The 18,557-nt window shown below is 40.3% G+C and overlaps 1 protein-coding gene across 1 annotated transcript in view; it reads right to left on the bottom strand.

Moving 5' to 3' along the window:
• LOC126253353 (kelch-like protein 12) overlaps positions 1–18,290 on the bottom strand; it is a 59,369-nt gene extending 41,079 nt beyond the window's left edge. The window contains exons 1-5 of the mRNA XM_049954625.1: positions 18,191–18,290; positions 17,880–18,109; positions 17,672–17,794; positions 13,308–13,609; positions 1,210–1,381 (exon numbers count right to left, since the gene is read on the bottom strand). Coding sequence (XP_049810582.1) covers positions 1,210–1,381; positions 13,308–13,609; positions 17,672–17,794; positions 17,880–18,065 — 783 coding nt within the window. The 5' untranslated portion in view covers positions 18,066–18,109; positions 18,191–18,290. The remainder of the gene's footprint in view (positions 1–1,209; positions 1,382–13,307; positions 13,610–17,671; positions 17,795–17,879; positions 18,110–18,190) is intronic.
• Positions 18,291–18,557: the final 267 nt, after the last annotated feature.

The raw sequence follows: 18,557 nt of genomic DNA, 5'->3' as shown, positions 1-18,557 counted from the left end.
GAAACTTATGAGAAAGTTGTCAACACGGAGCTGTTCAAACAGTAAAATTTGAGAAGTAGTGTAGTACTGTGTGGGGCAATATTCATCAATACACAACTGTCAACTTGTCCTTGAAATACACACTTCCTAGGGTGCAGTACAGAGAATGCAGGTGGAACAGCAATTACAACCTTCTCATGTACAATATTTGCTAGCAATGGAACCTAATCATTTTAAATCCAGTGTCCAGTCCCGTTGATGGATTATGTAGTAATACATACGTTAAAACTGATAGTCATCACTGTCAACAGTTGGTATGAGCTTTAGTTGTTGCCATAAAGTGCAAGCTGTTTATGTCACTAAGAAACTAAATATTCATTTTTGACCATTAGTCTCTTATCTCAAAGCACTCTGTTTAGGATCCTCTATAATCTAGATAATTTTGACTCTACAGGTTTGGGACATACTGTATATGGTAATAGGGCCAATAATAATTTAGTGTTCAAGCTGACATGCTGAAACAGGACAGAACAATTTGTTTTATCCTTGGATCACTTGGCAAACAGAACAGCTTTGTAACTGTCTTAACATGTTTATGTACAGGACACTGGAAAAGAGAATCTAAGTGGTTGAGATATGGTGTTACGGAAGGATATTCAAAATTAGGTGGGCTGATAAGAAATGAGGTGGTTCTCTGCAGATCGACAATAGGAGGAGTGTGTCAGTAACACTGATAAGAAGGGATGGAATAATGAGACATGTCTTGCATCAAGGTATAAGTTCCACAGTTATCAAGGGAGTTGCAGAGCGTAACAGAGACTGGAATATATCCAACAAATAAATGATGGCACTGGATGTAAGTGCTTCTCTGAAACAAGGAGTCTGGCACAGGAGAGGAAGACTCACATATTACATTTAACAAAAGGTGGGTGTGGGTGTAAGTGGGTGGGTACGCACGCTCGTGTCTAATAAATTATCATAGAACCAAAAGGAGTTGCATTCCTAATACTGTACAGCACAAGTTACAAAAAAGACCTTTATCTCCACTGTCTACCAATTGCCAATAAAAGCCATTACAGCTTTGTGAAGACCCAAAGCATATTACAAATGTTGTGTGAAAGTAAATAGCACAAGTTTCATGGATCACATGCAAGTGCTATGTTGCAGAGTTATTTGTTTTGCAAACAGAATTATATAATTTCTGGATAAATATTTCAGAGCACTACAGACCTTATGAAACTCCTGCCTCCTGAGCTCTGGACTATGGTTGAACCACCGCATGATCGCCTGGAACACAGTGTCTTCTCCCTCCACTTCAAGGTTGTCACTGCTCACAAATTCCACCAGCTTTGCTGCAGAGAGGTTTAGAAATTCTTCACTACGACTGACCTCACGAAAATTTCTGTCAGGAAGAACATATTAAATTATTACTACAGTATTCACATTTTCTTGAAGCCTTAACACCAAACTCGACAATGTTTTACCATGAAGCCCAGCAAAGTCACATTTTCATTCTACCGACGTAAAAACATTCAGACAACTTTCCTCAAATATAGCTGTGTTGTTACACTCAGAATTAATCATACACTCTATAGTGTGCATCAAACCTATCTAACATCCATATTTACACTCAAACTGTGATTACCTTTAACCTGTACCAAATAATGCTGTCCTCAATCCAGAGGTTGGTTTGAACATTACGGTCCTTCACTAAGCATGGTCCTTTTGGAGGAGGTGGTATACTTTTGTCTTCAGCTGAACTTTGAATTGACTGACAGCCCATTCTAAGTGCACATACTGTTCAGCACAGATTCCAAACCCTGATGCTAATCACTGCCACAGGTGAATGACACAAGCCAGGAAAAAGTACTAGGATTGACTGAGCATCAAATCCCTCTTTGTTTAGTCCAACACTTAAGTAGTTAACCTTGGAGCCATATACCTTAAAGACAAGTGATTAAAATATGAAGCTCACATGAAAGGTTAATTGAAATCCTCACAAAGATAACCATGTTGATGGATAAAACCCACTGACAAACTTTCATTGTCCAATTTGGAAGGATGGACTTATTGAACAAAGGGACAGTGACCTTTTTCTGCAGGCCCCTGGTGGAATGATACAAACTGGAGACAAAGATAACATGTAGTTGCTCTGCCTAGACACCTGTAGGAAGGATGAGTCCACCTGTACCTATTTCTCTTCTGTACCAGTATGATCATGATGTACAACAAAGTATTGCTGTAAACCATTTCCTCCACTAGGAAGAGATTTTGGACTTATGATTAAACACAGGAAAATATAACACAGAAAGGAATGTAAAATCAACAAAAGGATGAAAAGCTTACTTACAAGGGAACCTCTCCATCGCACCCCCCCCCCCCACCCCCCCCAGATTTAGTTATAAGTTGGCACAGTGGATAGGCCTTGAAAAACTGAACACAGATCACTCGAGAAAACAGGAAGAAGTTGTATGGAACTATGAAAAAAATAAGCAAAATATACAAACTGAGTAGTCCATGCGCAAGATAGGCAACATCAAGAATAGTGTAAGCTGAGGAGCGCCGTGGTCCCGTGGTTAGCGTGAGCAGCTGCGGAATGAGAGGTCCTTCAATCAACTCTTCCCTCCAGTGAAAAGTTTAATTTTTTATCTTCACTTATTTTGCGAAGCTGCACAGGCACACAGAGCAGTGTTGTTTACGTGATCGTGTGTCAATTATCAAGTTCAAGCACTCACACAAAATCAACTTCTCTCTCCAAAATTCCAGGACATGTTCAGATTTGCTTGGACATATGCAGGATTTGACGGTCTACACACGGAAAAATTTGGAAATGTTAAAAACATGTTTTGAAAGAGCACAGGGAAAACTGTGCAACTGTGAAACTGTTGCATTCATTTGTTGCAGTTTATGTGACAAACTCTTATGTTTTCCATCACTTTTTTGGGAGTGATTATCACATCCACAAGAAAACCTAAATTGGGCAAGGTAGAAGAATCTTTTTACCCTTTCGCCAAGTGTACAAGTTAGGTGGGTTGACAACATATTCCTGTCATGTGACACACATGCCATCACCAGTGTCGTATAAAATATATCAGACGTGTTTTCCTGTGGAAGAATCTGTTGACCTATGACCTTGCGATCAAATGTTTTCGGTTCCCATTGGAGAGGCACATCCTTTCGTCTACTAATCGCACGGTTTTGCGGTGCGGTCGCAAAACACAGACACTAAACTTATTACAGTGAACAGAGATGTCAATGAACGAATGGACAGATCATAACTTTGCGAAAATAAAAATTTTCACTCAGGGAAGACTTAAACCAAGGACCTCTCGTTCCGCAGTTGCTCACGCTACCACTGGACCACGGCGCTCCTGAGCTCACACTATCCTTGATGTTGCCTATGTTAGACATGGACTACTCAGTTTGTATATTTTGCTTATTTTTTTCGTAGTTCCACACAACTTCTTCCTGTTTTCTCGATTGCTCTGTGTTCAGTTTTTCAAGGCCTATCCACTGTGCCAACTTATAACTAAATCTGAGGGGGGTGCGATGGGGTGGTTCCCTTGTTAGTACTAGAGCCATGCACCACGGGGAAAGAACAGAGCCAATCATTAACAAATTAAGTCTCCCATGCCACAATACCGAACTCCACTGTCAACTCCCCACAGCTCACCATTCACGTGGGGCATGATCGGAACATGCTACTAACAGGTAAGAAATTGTTTTGCAGTCATGGCCCTTATAAATCACAATTTCCACGCTGAATGATACGCTAAGATGGCATAAGGGATCCCTCTCATGAAACAGTGGCACAAGTACTTTTTCAAACAATATTCGTACTGGTAAGTTATAGCCCAATCCCATTTTAATGAGATCAAGTAATCTACCATTCTTAAAAGTCCAACTAAGAAGACTGTATCAAGTATTTTTCAGGAAAGATTATTCATGTCAAATAAATGAATGTTTACATAGAATACCAACGTCCACAATATTCCTCCCCTCCTCGTACCACCTCTTTTGGCTTTCCCGAGTAATAGGGGACGTGACTGTTGTTACAATCTTTTGCCACTGCATTGATAGTCAAGAAGAGTAAGCAGAGATCAGTATCTACATTGAGTAGAGGTAATACTGCCTCTCTTTCAGTTTTCTGTTATGCAGCATCACCCGTACAGATACACAAAATTTTGTAGAGATCTGTGAGCCGGTGAGTACACTGCTAGTGGAGTACATCGAGATAATATATGATACTTGGCACAGAGATTAAAACTTACCACTTGATTAAGACCTGACTTCACAGTGATTTGCAGAATATTGATGTAGAGGTAGGCTTGTACACAGACTCCTACTTTTCCCATGAAACTAACTGGGGGTCATACCCATTTCATTGTACAGCTAAAAGCTTCAGTCTGCTAGTAACTCTCTCCTACTTCCCAACTTCTATTTTTAAATGTTGAGTTTTTTACCAACACAGCACAAATATTTTTTCATCAGAAACACACAAAAAGGAAGAGGACAACTGAGCCCTAGATGCTGAATCTATGACACTGACAATTACTTTTCTTATTACGAAACAAGACAAGGAATACCATCCCATGGAATGTATGCCACACTCAAAATTCAATTGATGGAAATTTAGTAAAACACACACACACAGAGAGAGAGAGAGAGAGAGAGAGAGAGAGAGAGAGAGAGAGAGACCACAGTCTCTAGCTGCCAAGGCCACACAGAGCCAGCATCTCTGCCATATAACAAACAATTCCATTTTTTATGCTAGATATATATATGTGCAGAATCTGTACAGAAATTTATTGAACTCTTTTACTGCTATGTGTGAGACCATCTGTCTCAACCAAATTGTGCCACTGGTGCTAAAGTCGAGATAACTTGACACTGGATCATATCAGTTACTTCTGCTAGAATGTGCACAGAATAACTTGGTGCATTCTTGCACAGACAATGCAGCAGGGGAAAGAACAATGGTAATGGTGGGGGATGTCTCTGAGAACAGCCACCACACAGTAGGGGAGGCCCAGGCTGCAGCTGAAGCCTATTCATACACTCATATCACATATTACTTAAGCTACAGCTAGAGAGTCTGTAAATGACTACATTAACAGGTTATGTCTGTACGACCTACTATTCAATGAATATAGATGTTTCAACTACCTTGTTTCTTACCAGAGTAAAAAATCACATACACAAAGGCTCAACCAAAGCAAAACTAGCCCAACTATGAGCAGAAAAAAAAATAGTAAAAAAAAATGTAGCATAGCAAACAACATCCTTTATTATGACACTGACAATGTAAAATAAAGACCATGTCGCACAGAAACTGTGTGTCAGTCCCTTGAAAACCTGTTCATCAATATTAACTAAATATAAAATTTTCCTTCTCTTTTCTCAGTCTCCTTCCTAAAGTACCGAATCCATGAGAAGTACTTTTAGCTATGCAAAGCAGAAGACTGTAGAAAGAGAGATGTTGAATGAAACAAATTTAGCTACCAAGAGAGCAATGCATGAAGCTTTCAGTGACTACCGTAGCAAAATATTATCTAAGGATCTCTCACAAAACACAAAGACAGATAATTCAGTTACAGCATAAAGAAATTCCGGTCATTTGTAAAGGCTTTTATGGTATCCAAGTTAGTGTGCAGTCACAGAGTAGATAGAAACTGAAATTGTGGAAGCAAAGCAAAAGCAGATATGCTTAACTCTGTTTTTAAATGGTTCTTTACAAAGGAAAACCCAGTAGAACTGTTCCAATTTAATTCTCATACCACAGAAGAAATGACAAATAGATATTAGCGACAGTGGCATTGGGGAACAGCTGAAATTGTCAAAATTGAATGAAGCTCCATGGTCTGATGGGATCCTTATCAGATTCTATACCAAATCTGCAGCTGAATTAGCCACTCTAATTATAACCTTTCACAGATCCTTCAAACAAAGGACTGCACCCAGTTGGAAAAAGCACAGGTCACACCCGTCTACAAGAAGGGTAGCAGAAGTGATCCACAAAACTACAGGCCTATCTCACTGATTTTTATCTGTTGTATAATCTTGGACAAAATTATCTCCTCTACACTAACCAGCAAGGATTCTGGGAACACAGGTCATGTAAGCCCAACTTGTACTTTTTTCACATGACATACTGGATCAAGGCAGTCAGACAGATGCAGTGCTTGATTTCCATAGTACATTTGACTCAGTATCACACATGTTTATTACTGGGTATGAGTTCATATGGGGGTATCAACTCAGATTTGGGACCGGACACATGATTTTTTTGGTGCAGAGGATTCGGCATGTCATCTCGAATGGAGAAAAATTGACAGGTGTTGAAGCAATTTTAGGTGCACCCCAGGGAGTTGTGTGGGGAGACTTCCTGTCAGTGTTGTATATTTATGACCTCACTTGCAATATTAACAGTAACCTCAGACTTTTCACATATAATTCAGTTATCTACAACTGAGTATTGTCTGTGAGAAACCACAGAAATATTCAGTCAGATCCTGATAAGATTTCAAAGTGGTGCCAAGACAGACAACTTACTTTAAATGCTCGGAAATGTAAAACTGTACAGTTCACAAAATGAAAAAAAAAAGTTGTATCCTATAGATATGTCAAAGAATCACTGTTTGAGTCGGTTAACTGATATAAATACCTGTGTGTAACAATTTGGGGGGTTATGAAATGGGACGATCATATAGCCTCAGATATAGGTAAGGAAGGTGGCAGACTGGTTTATTGGTAGAATGCTAGGAAAATGCAATGAATCTACAAAGGAGACTGCACACGAAACACTTGTGCGGCCCATCCTAGATCCAGGGACTTGTACCAAATATGACTAACAGGGGATATTGAGCATATACAAAGAGCAGTGGCACAAATGGTCATAGGTTTGTTTGACTTGTGAGAGTGTATCATGAAGCTGCTAAAACAACTGAACTGGCAGAATCTTGAAGATAGATGTAAACTATTGTGTTGGCAGAAGAGCCAACACCGTGTTATCGTAGCGGCCGAAATGCAAGCGTTTTATCTCACGCAGGCTGGCGTGAGGTGGGAAGAACTATACTGACGTGAGGTCTGGAACATGACAAGGAATTAGAATTCAGAAAGCGGATGTAATTAGTTTGATACTTAACTTTAATCCATTAATGATGAACGTCGCTCTTGATGGTACACGATTCACAATATTGTCTGTTCAGAATTCATTCTAACTACTGAATACAGCGCCTTGCTAGGTCATAGCAAATGACGTAGCTGAAGGCTATGCTAAACTATCGTCTCTACAAATGAGAGCGTGTGTAGGCAGTGAACCATCGCTAGCAAAGTCGTCTGTACAACTGGGGAGAGTGCTAGGGAATCTCTAGACTAGACCTGCCGTGTGGTGCCGCTCGGTCTGCAATCACTGATAGTGGCGACACGCGGGTCCGACGTATACTAATGGGCCGCGGCCGATTTAAAGGCTACCACCTAGCAAGTGTGGTATCTGGCAGTGACACCACATAAACTATCCTGTGAAAACCTACTAAGAAAGTTTCTAGATCAACTTTAAGTGATGGTAAATATTTAAAATTTCTGTTGCAGTTGTGTGTAGTACTTTATACTGGTAATTAGTTTTGAATGTAGCCGTTCCTTTTCAAATCAGACCTGCACTGAAATTCTTATCTAAGTAAAACCTCACTGACATACTTTAGTAACAACACAGTCTTACAACAGATATTGTGGTAAACATATTACAACGTGATACTTTCAACAGATGAAACAGTGCACAAAGTACCGAGGTGGAGTGTGATTACCACACTACCTCTCATAAGATTGTGTTATGTTACCGTTAGCAAGGTTTTACTTTGACAGGCACTTCAGTGCAGATCTGATTTGAAAATGAACGGCTACATTATAAACTAGTCACCAGTATAAATCACACGCAACTTTGACAAAAATTTTAAATAAGATATTATGAAATCTAAGTTGATGGTGCTTTCCCATCAAAATGTTGGAACTACATACATTTTTAAGTGATTAATCTACGAAACTGCACGGACATGACATAAATCATGGGATAGTGATATGCACATACACAAATGGTGGTAGTACATGTACCACAGGTATAAAAGGGCAGTGCATTGGCGAAGCTGTCATTTGTACTCAGGAGATTCATATAAAAAGGTGTTCAACATGATCATGGACACATGATGGGAATTAACAGATTCTGAACACAGAATGGTAGTTGGGGCTAGAAACTTGGGATATTCTGTTTCAAAAATCATTAGGGAATTCAATATTTCATGATTCACATAGTTATGTGTGTGCCGAGAATAACAAATTTCAGGCATTACCACTCACTACAGACAATGCAGTGGCCAACAAAGACCAAAGCAGCGGCATTTGCAGAGAGCTCTCAATGCTAACAGACAACCAACACTGTGTGAACCAACCACAGAATTCAATGTGGGACACACCAACATATCTGTTAGGACAGTGCTGTGAAATTTGGCATCACTCTGTTGTGGTAACATGACGACCGACACAACTGCCTTTGCTAACAGCACAAGATTGCCTGCAGTGCCTCTCCTGAGTTTGTGACCATATCAGTTGGACATTAGATGATTGGAAAACTGTGGCCTGGTCAGATGAGTCCCGTTTTCAGTTGGTAACAGCTGATGGGTCCTCTGCCACATTTGAACCCAATCGAGTTGTCAACAAGGCCCTGTGCATGCTGGTGGTGGCTCCATAATGATGGAGGCTGTGTTTATATGGGATGGACTGGGTCTCCTGGTCCAACTGACTGGAAATCATTATGTTTGGCTACATGGAGACATTGCAGCCATTCATAGACTCCATGTTCTCGCACAATGCTGGAATTTTTATGAGACCACAATTGTTTGTGATTGGTTTGAAGAACATTCTGGACAATTTGAGCAAATGATCTGGCCACCCAGATCGCCCAACTAGAATCCTATCAAATATTTATGGGACACCACTGAGGTCAGTTCATGAACAACATTCTGCACTGGCAACGTATTCGCAATTACAGATGACAATAGAGGCAGCATGGCTCAATATTTCTGAAGGGGACTTCCAACAACTTGCCGAGTTGACACAATGTCGAACTGCTGCATTATGCCACACAAAAAGGTGTCCCATGACTTTTGTCACCATGACTTGTCACCTCAGTGGGACAATGGAACGTACTCTCAGACATACACTTCACAGTGGTTTGCAGAGTATATACATAAATTTAGATATAAAGTTATATAAGAAACCAAATTGTGGCACCAAATACAACAAATTCTTGGAATTAAGTGACAAAACTCTTAAAATTTTAAATTCAATAGCCAAAGAAAAACTTAACAAGGATTGCACGGAAAAATGTGCGAACCACAGGCAAGTCTGGAAAACATAGGCATGTTCCTAGGAGTGAGGAAGGATGCAGTGACAACAATAAGATGGACCAGAATAAAGTGGATGAAGCAGGAAATGGACAAGATTGAAGAAAACTTTTAAAAAGTAACATAATTTTTGGGAGGAATCTTAAAAAAAACTGACAGGATACAGGACAGAAAACTGTTTGTACGAAACGTGAATAGGAGAACCGTAGACTTGCAGAACACTTTCACATACTGTTGAACTGTGAACCACCTAGAGACTACTGGAACTGGATACAGGAGAGAGAGAGAGAGGGAGAGGGAGAGAGAGAGAGAGGGAGAGAGAGAGAGAGAGGGAGAGAGAGAGAGAGGGAGAGAGAGAGAGAGAGGGAGAGAGAGAGAGAGGGAGAGAGGGAGAGAGAGAGAGAGGGAGAGAGAGAGAGGGAGAGAGAGAGAGGGAGAGAGAGAGATAATCTAATCTGGGATGAAGTTGTATAGGCCATAATAGACCTAAAGAGTAATAAGGCCACGGAATAAGATGAAATGACATCAGATGAAGTTATCTGTCCAATTTGGAGGACAAAGAAGTTAGCAGCATGATCCAAAGAAGCAACGACAGTGCAAGTGCACTCAAGGTGGACAAGAGGGACGCAAACAACTACAGAAGAATATCGCTACTAGAGACCAGCTACAAAGTGCTGTCACTTCTCCTCCTGATAAAGAGAAGAAGAACAACCAAAGTACAGCTAGAGACTATCAAGCCAACTTTAGGAATAGAAGAAGATGCATAGAATGGAGCTTTACCCCGAAACAACTCAAAACACACAGGCTTTAAAGACAGGAAAGACAACAAATAGTAAGCTTCACGCACTACATGAAGGCATACATCACTGTCAAGACACTCTTGGGATGACCCTGAAGAACACAGGGCTACACAGCACTACATGAAAACTAATAACAAAAATCTTGACAGATATAAAGACAAGGGCAATTCATAAAAACTGCCTGAGGGTGGAGAGCAACAAACGAGGAAATGAGAATACCAAAAAGAGAGATGTGGGGACAAAATATGGACAACAGGGCTCCAAAGTGGGCTGCCTAACCTTAGTGGACAAAATAACAGTGAGAGAGCACAAGACACAAACAAACAACTCTACAACCTAAGACAGATTGCCGAAAGGGTGAGACCGAGGATTGCATACAGAAGGCAAAGACAGAATACTACTGTGGATTGATAAACACCACAAGGCACACTGCAAAAGTAGATAAATTTGAATGCCTGTGAGAATATATAACAGGTAGAAAGACAATTAGTGATTAATACAAAGGACCAAAATGAAGTCAACAGTGATTGATAGAGTAAAATGAACATACAGTATCTACTCACACAAGTATTCAGTATTGCAAGCCAATGGTGAGGAATAAAGTGTTATGTGTGGCTGGGCCTACAACAATAGGATGACATGGTGCAGAACACCTACGAAAATTCTGAGGAAAATAAACAGATAGTGACGGATGGATGCGAAGACCTAGTGAAGAACTGTACAGGAGCACGAGGACAACACTAGCAGAAATCAGACTGAAAAGGGAAAGACATATGGGGCTTCGTTGAACTCAAGGAGGATTCATCAGAATTAGCTATCAGCGTGCAAGGGATGGAAAACGAGAAGCAAAAATGGGGGGGGGGAGTAGAAAGGATAACAAGGTTTTGCTAGGAGAAGAAAATGCAATCCATGGCACTACATAGGACTTCATGGAAGAAGAACAAGAAGAGTTGGATCTATCTTCCCATGAAGAAATAATTATTTTATAAATTAACCGTTGGCAACAAAATTCCCAGAACCAATTTCCAACTGAAACTGAAGTAAGTTAAAGTTAATCTAGAGTGGTGGTGACCACACAAGCAAAGAAGATGATCTCTCTAAAGATTGCGGAAACCTCCAATGCCATTCCATAAACTTCGATAACAAAATTCTCTATGAGAATATAAAAGACTATGGCATTACTATTCAAGTTTCTTCTCGATTTCAAATATTTCACACAAAATCAATAATAAGTGCAAACTTGTTGCCAAGTAGTCACTTTATGAAAAATAATCATCCCTTTAAACAATAAAGCCTGTGGGAATGCTGCCATGCATCTCAAGCTGGCAAATGACAGTGATAAAAGAAAAAGAATCTGGTAATAATTGGCGTGCAATACACGTAACAGCAAAGGAGTTAAGGTGGAAAATATAGACTTTCATTATTTCACCAATACATATTTTGTTGAAAGTCAGTTTTTAGCTTATGAAATAAAACCTCAAAAACCCAAAACATAAACTGCACACAGTCTAACAGTTGTCAAGCAGTGTCACACCGACAGCTCTTCAGTGTATCAATTAGCATTATGTTTCAAAATACGTTGCAACTAAATTTTTACTTACTTATTAGCAGCTCATAATTGAATTATAGTGGAATGGTGTAAATACACAAAAATACCACATCAAAGAGTGGAGGAGGTAAGAATTACAGTGTCAACATATTAGGCCACAACCTCCTCCCTCTTTATTGAAAAGCTGGATAAAGAGAAATGAAAAACAACAACGCTTACATACTAAGATATTTGCAAAAGTATGTTAGATGTGCCCGACAGTTATTTCTTAAGAGTAAAATCAGTTTATAACTAAATAAGTACTACAAAAACAATCCCTGTCTATGAACTTTTCACCATTAACAACGAAAATACAGCAGTTCATTAACAAAGAAATTTATGTTTATATCTTTTATTGTTGACTTGTGTACAACAGTTAATTTGTAACCAACTGATTTCTCACAAATAACATTACAGGATAAGTATACTGGCATACACAAAATTACAATGAAAACTACTTCACAACTATTCCTCTCAAAATAGCTGAAAAATAATGAGTCATAAGCATGAACAATGGGAGTAGTTTTGTGAAGAGGCTCATACATGAAAGAATAGAAAGGTATTCATTAGAAACTATGAAATATTAATGAAGGTAATGAAGTACAGTAAGAAGGATGAGCTCTCATTCCTCTGCAATACTAAATCAATAGTGAAAAATGAATACAAAATAAATAGTGACAAATGAAGCACAGTGAACACAGCTGTATCGCAATTAAAATGAAAAAGATTACATGAAATAAGGGAAAGGCAAACACGTACCTAAAGCATATCAACACGTGCTGCATGGTAACGTGTAACAGCAAACACGGCAAGGCCACTGTGTGTGTGTGTGTGTGTGTGTGTGTGTGTGTGTGTGTGTGTGTGTACACACTACTGATGGAAAAGGAGCTAGTGTGAACGCTGTTTTCTGTTACGTGTTAACAAGCAACATGCACTGATCTGCTGTAGGTGAGTTGTTACCTTTCCCTTATTTTATGTACTGTTCCGTCTGGGAACTTACTAAAAACTAAAATAAAGAGAAAGAAAAGGGATGGAGGGAGGGGAAGGGCAGAGAGAGAGAGAGAGAGAGAGAGAGAGAGAGAGAGAATTTATTAACACCAGCAAAAATAGGATATGAATTAATAATATGCAATTTAATTACAATAAACACTATTGAAAAGTTCTCTTACTGAATCTATGCTTTGCTAGCACATAATGTAGATATTAATAGAGGTAATAGGTAAACAATCGATTTGCCATCAACTGCCATGGAAATCATTTTGGGACTGCATCGAAAGGCGATGCTATATACCATCTGGATTGGACTTACTCCAGTTTGTAGAATCACAAAAGCAGTCAGTCTGCCCCCAACTCCATCCATGAACAAAATGAGAAAAACAATACACGGTGCAATAAAAAAAATCCACTGCACACTTCACAGCAATTCGTGGAGGAGAGCAGTAGAACAAATGGCAGCATATAATTTAATATCTCTGACATGCAATTTAATTTTCACATCTCCCACTGAAACACTAAACTGGCTTTGAGGGAATCCACAGCACTTACTTGAGCGTATAGTTGTAAGCTTTTTCCTGCAGCTCTGTGCATGCGTGAGTTTCTGCAAAGCAGTGTATTCCTACACAGTTCGTGGTGTCCATGTGGCTTTCAAGATACTGACATGCAGCGTCACGGACTGGGAGAACCTGGAGCAAGTTGGCAGCGGCGAGCAGAGACTGGACGTTGTTGCGTGTGACTGTGACAGAGCTAGTGTATGCGTAGTCCAGCAGCAGTGCCATTGTGGATGGCTCCACACCATTCACCACTACAACAGACTGCTTTGACTCTGCCAGTGTTGTGGTAAACATAGCCTGCATAAATAAATCTCTCAATAGTACATCAACAATACAAGAAGGAAAACTTTACTCCACACATTTCATGTGGACTAAACGCAAAAATTAATTTGTTCACCAAACTAGTTCATCTTCCACTTATTAAAATGGAATCAATACCATCTCTTCCACTGGGTCTACCTTTGCATTACACTACATGAATCATGTTCCATGGGTCCTGCAGAGGGTAGTTTCCGGGATGTGGAAAGAAAACTTAGGATTATTTACAACGAAATGGCTTAAAATTATGAAATATTATTATGTCACAGTACTAATATTAATTGCATAATAATCCTAAACAATTTTAAGAGTTTTTGTGAAGATACTCTTAATGGAGTAAGAGTTGCTCAACGAAGATTCTAATTAGTCAAACTCCAATATATTAGCAACAAGACACGTAATATTATTTAGCACATTGTGTGTGTGTGTGGTGGGGGTGGGGGGTCCACATAACCAAACCCTGGTCACCTTCCAGGAATTCCTTGCCTCCAAATTGGTCTCACCATCCTTCCTCAGATCCCTTCCTAAGAACACCAACCTTTCACCAGAAGAAAGGACAGCCACACACAGCCTCAAAACGGATCGTGACCTAATGATCAAACCTGCAGACAAAGGTTCCCCAAATGTTGTGCTGAATCTCAGTGACTACCTGGAGAAAGGCCTCTGCCAACTGTTTGACTCAACCTACAAACTTTGCCAGAGTGATCCCATCCCAGATGTCCAATATAGCCTCCAATCCCAGCTGAAAGCCTTAGACCCTTCCCATAACACTCCCTGAATCTGCTTCCTCCTCACCCCTATGACACTCTGCACACCAACAATCCTGGACACCCCATTGCAGACACCTACCCCCCCCCCCCCCCGAAAGAATTTTGCACTCTCTGGCCAACACCTCCAAGCAGTTGTTCAAAATCTAGCCTTCCACATCAAAGATACCAACCACATCCTTCACTGACTCTCCACCATCCTCAATTCTTTCACCTCCTGGATCCCTACTCATCACGGTTGACATCACTTCCCCATATAGCAACATTTCTCATGTCTATGATCTTTCTGCTATCAAACACCACCGCCTCTGACATAATCTTTGAACTCTAAACCCACTATCTCATATACCTAGCTAACTTCACCCTACAACCCAACTACCACTCCTTTGAAGGATAGGTACACCAACAAATCTGCACAACAATCATGGCCGCCCACATGGCACCCACCTGCGCCAACTTATTTAAGGGCATCTAAAGTCTTCCAAACCCCTCATCTGGTTCAGATTCATTGATGATACTTTCATGATCTGGACTCAGGTCCAAGACACCTTATCCTTGTTGCTTCACTTCACTTGGTCCTTCTCAACCCAAAGTTGCACACTGACCTCCTCTCTGATGGCTCCATCAACACCTCAGTCCACAATAAACCCACCAACAGTACCCGAATTTCGACAGCTGCCATTTCTTCCATACCAAAAAATCCTTCTCATACAGCCTGTCCACCTGAGGACGGCATATCTGTAGTGACGAACTCCCTTGGCCCGTATGCTGAAGGTTTCACAAAGGCTTTCACAGGCACTCACTACCCCCTGACTTAGCTCCAAACAGATTTCCCATGCAATATTTCCCCACAGCCTCAATCCTTCCACTACCCTCAAGAACCAGCTACAAAGGAGTGCCCCGTACATCACCCAGCATCATACTGGACTGGAACAACTTAATCACATTCTTTGTTAAGGCTTTGATTACCTATCATCACGCCCTGAAATGTGGGGTATCCTACCCAAAGATCCTTCCCACCTCTATTAATTGGTGTTCCATCGCCCACCCAACCTCCACAACATCCTAGTCCATCACCCATGGCCACCCACATGGCACTCACCTACACCACTGAACATAAACCCTTACTCCGCTCCACGGCCAGCTTTTCTGAACTGCACAGATGGGAGTTATCCTCGCAACACATTCTCTGCTCACAAAATTATCCCAGCCTCAACCTACCCCCAACAGTTTTTGCCCCCTCTGTCCTAATCACCACCTCATAATTCGTGTCTCCAACCCTTATTGCGCACTGCTTTCTGCCAATGTACCCACTGGTGTTTTCCCCTTCTCTGCTTCTCTCCTATTCTGCTCCCCGAGCCCTACATCCCCAACAGCCTGCTAATGTTGCCTTTGGCAGCCTTGTCGTGCCGATTTCTGTTCCCTGCGCACACTGCCTGACAGCACTTTTCTCTCCTCCGACTCGTACTCTGCTATCCCTCCCCTTTCCTGCACCACTCCCGACTGCTGCTTTCATTCAATACAAAAGTTGCAGTCTGGTCAGAGCAGCCGGAGGCAGCGACTGTGTGTGTGCGCATCTGACCCGCAGTTCTAGGTGACTTTTCCGAAATCTACCCTTTTTTCTAAAAGTCTCCCGTTCTTTTCCTTCACTCCTCTTCCTTCCCCTTCTGCCAGTCAATGGAGCCACTGGCTCTGAAAGCTTGTGTAAGTACGACCTTCTTTTATGCATATGTACTGCCACCACTTGAAGAGTAGATTTTTTTATCCCTCCAGTTATATTAGTGTCAAAAATTGATTATTTTCTGCCATTTTCTTGTATACAATGTATCTCCCCTGTAAACTGAAACTTGCTGTTTCACAGTCTCGCATATCAGGGGCTTCAAAGTTGATACTCAATAAATGGGATGTTCAAATTGATAACAGAGGATTTTAGCTCCCAAGTTCCAAAACACTGGTTCTTAGACACAGTTGTTATTAAATGTACCAGTTGATTTGGATAATATAAAAACAGCATAAACACACTGCAGTGCAACAGATGCTCAAGGGACAACTAAATTTATAGAACATTTTCAGAAGATCCTGTAAACAGCTGAAATCCAAATTTTCCTACTTCATATTAGCAGCTCCTGAATAACAAAACAGTGCACGATAAAGGAATTTCAAAAAATGTAACAATACACAACTGGTGATCTAGTCCCTCTGCTTTTCTTTCTTGTGCACGAACTACCCAGTTACACACATAAGCAAATAAGTATTTTGACCTTTTTTTGGCACATACAAATCTGAGCCACATAGCTTAATCCAGTGCCAAACACTCAGTAATGAATAAACTCTGGCAAACAGTTGCTCTAGTGCTACTAAAAAAGTTTTATGATTACATTCCAACTGCTTGTCAAAACATGTAGGCTATATTGTAGGTCTTGTAATAAATGAGAGAAAAAGAAAGCTTTTGAAGTCTGGGTTGAGACATACCCTTCTGTGTAAACTACTAACATGAAACAAGAACACATCAATCAGATTACTTAACAAAGTATGAAATATTTGATGGTACTTGCCTATATTTACTCACACACAGCTTATAGGCCACTCTTTAAAAATGTGGATATCCTCTCACTTCCATGTAGCTATTTGTACTGTATGATAACTTTTCGTGAAAAAATATGGAGCTGAAAAATTTAATCCAATAAAATAAAAATATTCACGCCCCCCCCCCCCACACACACACACACAACAACAAGCAAAAATAATATTTTCATACATAGGCACCGAACTCTAACCTAAATTTTTAAAAAAGGGACCCTAGATTGCGAGAACATTATTTATATTAAGCTCTCCTAGAAATTAAATCAATAAATGTCCTGTCAAGCCTCAAGCCATCTTCTGAGGGATATTTGCCTCTCCACTGCTTTTATAGCATGCATAAGTTCCTTCAGAAAGTACACTAAATACTTGTATCTGTACCTTGGCGATATACTATATAAACATTACTGGCTCTTAGGTAGCTTAAATGATTTACCACGTAAATGGTACTGTAATATAAAAATCAATATCCATTGATAATAGTTATCAGTGGCTGCCAATTCCGCCCATCAAACAACTACGCAAGTTATAAAGGGAGAAAAAATGGAAGAAGTTGTCATCTCATTAACAAGAAGTTCGCAATACGACTGCAAACTAGTAACAAACAACGTGCACAGACACTACTGTAGGTTATTATTATAAAATTTTCGAATCTTATTTAGGCCTATACAAACTACAAGTTACGCCCGCTTACCTTAAAATATGGACTGAACGACGCCAAAACATTTCTGTGCGCTGGGAACTTTACACCATCAACTGACAGGCTAACGTCGCAGAAATATCCCTCATTCCTCAAATCATTTAAACCAAGAAGGACCTAGAGACAATTACAAACGTCACTCCACCATATAAACAAAATCGCTGCATGCTTTCGATAAATAAGTATAATCAAATGGTTATACCTCTTGAGAATGAGAGGTTTCCACGAACTTATATTCGTCTGCTCCTGGTCCGTCAGAATTGTCAGCTGTTGACGTACTGTCACTGTCAGAACTGGGCTTCCTTTGTCTATTATTGTAAGGCAAACGATTTGTCGGAATAGTACCGTCGCCTCCTACGGCTGGTTGGCCTATTGGTACTAATAACATGCTGTGGAACGCCTACATTCGTTGTCTGAGTCCTACTGCTGTCACTGTAACCATTGTCTTTATATAAAAGTGACATCAAATATAGATTGTTGATATCGATTAATAATGTGAGCTTAATTCATTACTTGTGTCTGGCAGAAAGCAGCCTGCAGCATTTTTTAAAAAAAATTACATCAACACAACTCCTCTCATTTTATTCAATGCATGTCCCACCCTCCACTCACGCTCAAAGATATAAGGTATACGGGTTACAACAAAACGGTGAAAACACGGACTTGTCAGAGACTTTGCATCAACTATATCTCTGCGTTCAATCATGGCCACCTCTATTACAGGCGACCGTGGTTCAATGATAACGGAAAATCACATTCTGTGACTCACAGTATGTTATATCGAATAGCCAGATGTGAGGAATGAGCCGAATTTATTATACTTAAACATTCAGCTCTCGCGCATCGTTACGATAGCGCAGAAACCACAATTAAGCGTCAC

The sequence above is a fragment of the Schistocerca nitens genome, chromosome 4 (assembly GCF_023898315.1).
Source record: "Schistocerca nitens isolate TAMUIC-IGC-003100 chromosome 4, iqSchNite1.1, whole genome shotgun sequence".
Classification (NCBI taxonomy): domain Eukaryota; kingdom Metazoa; phylum Arthropoda; class Insecta; order Orthoptera; family Acrididae; genus Schistocerca; species Schistocerca nitens.
This window is presented reverse-complemented; position numbering and strand designations above follow the sequence as displayed.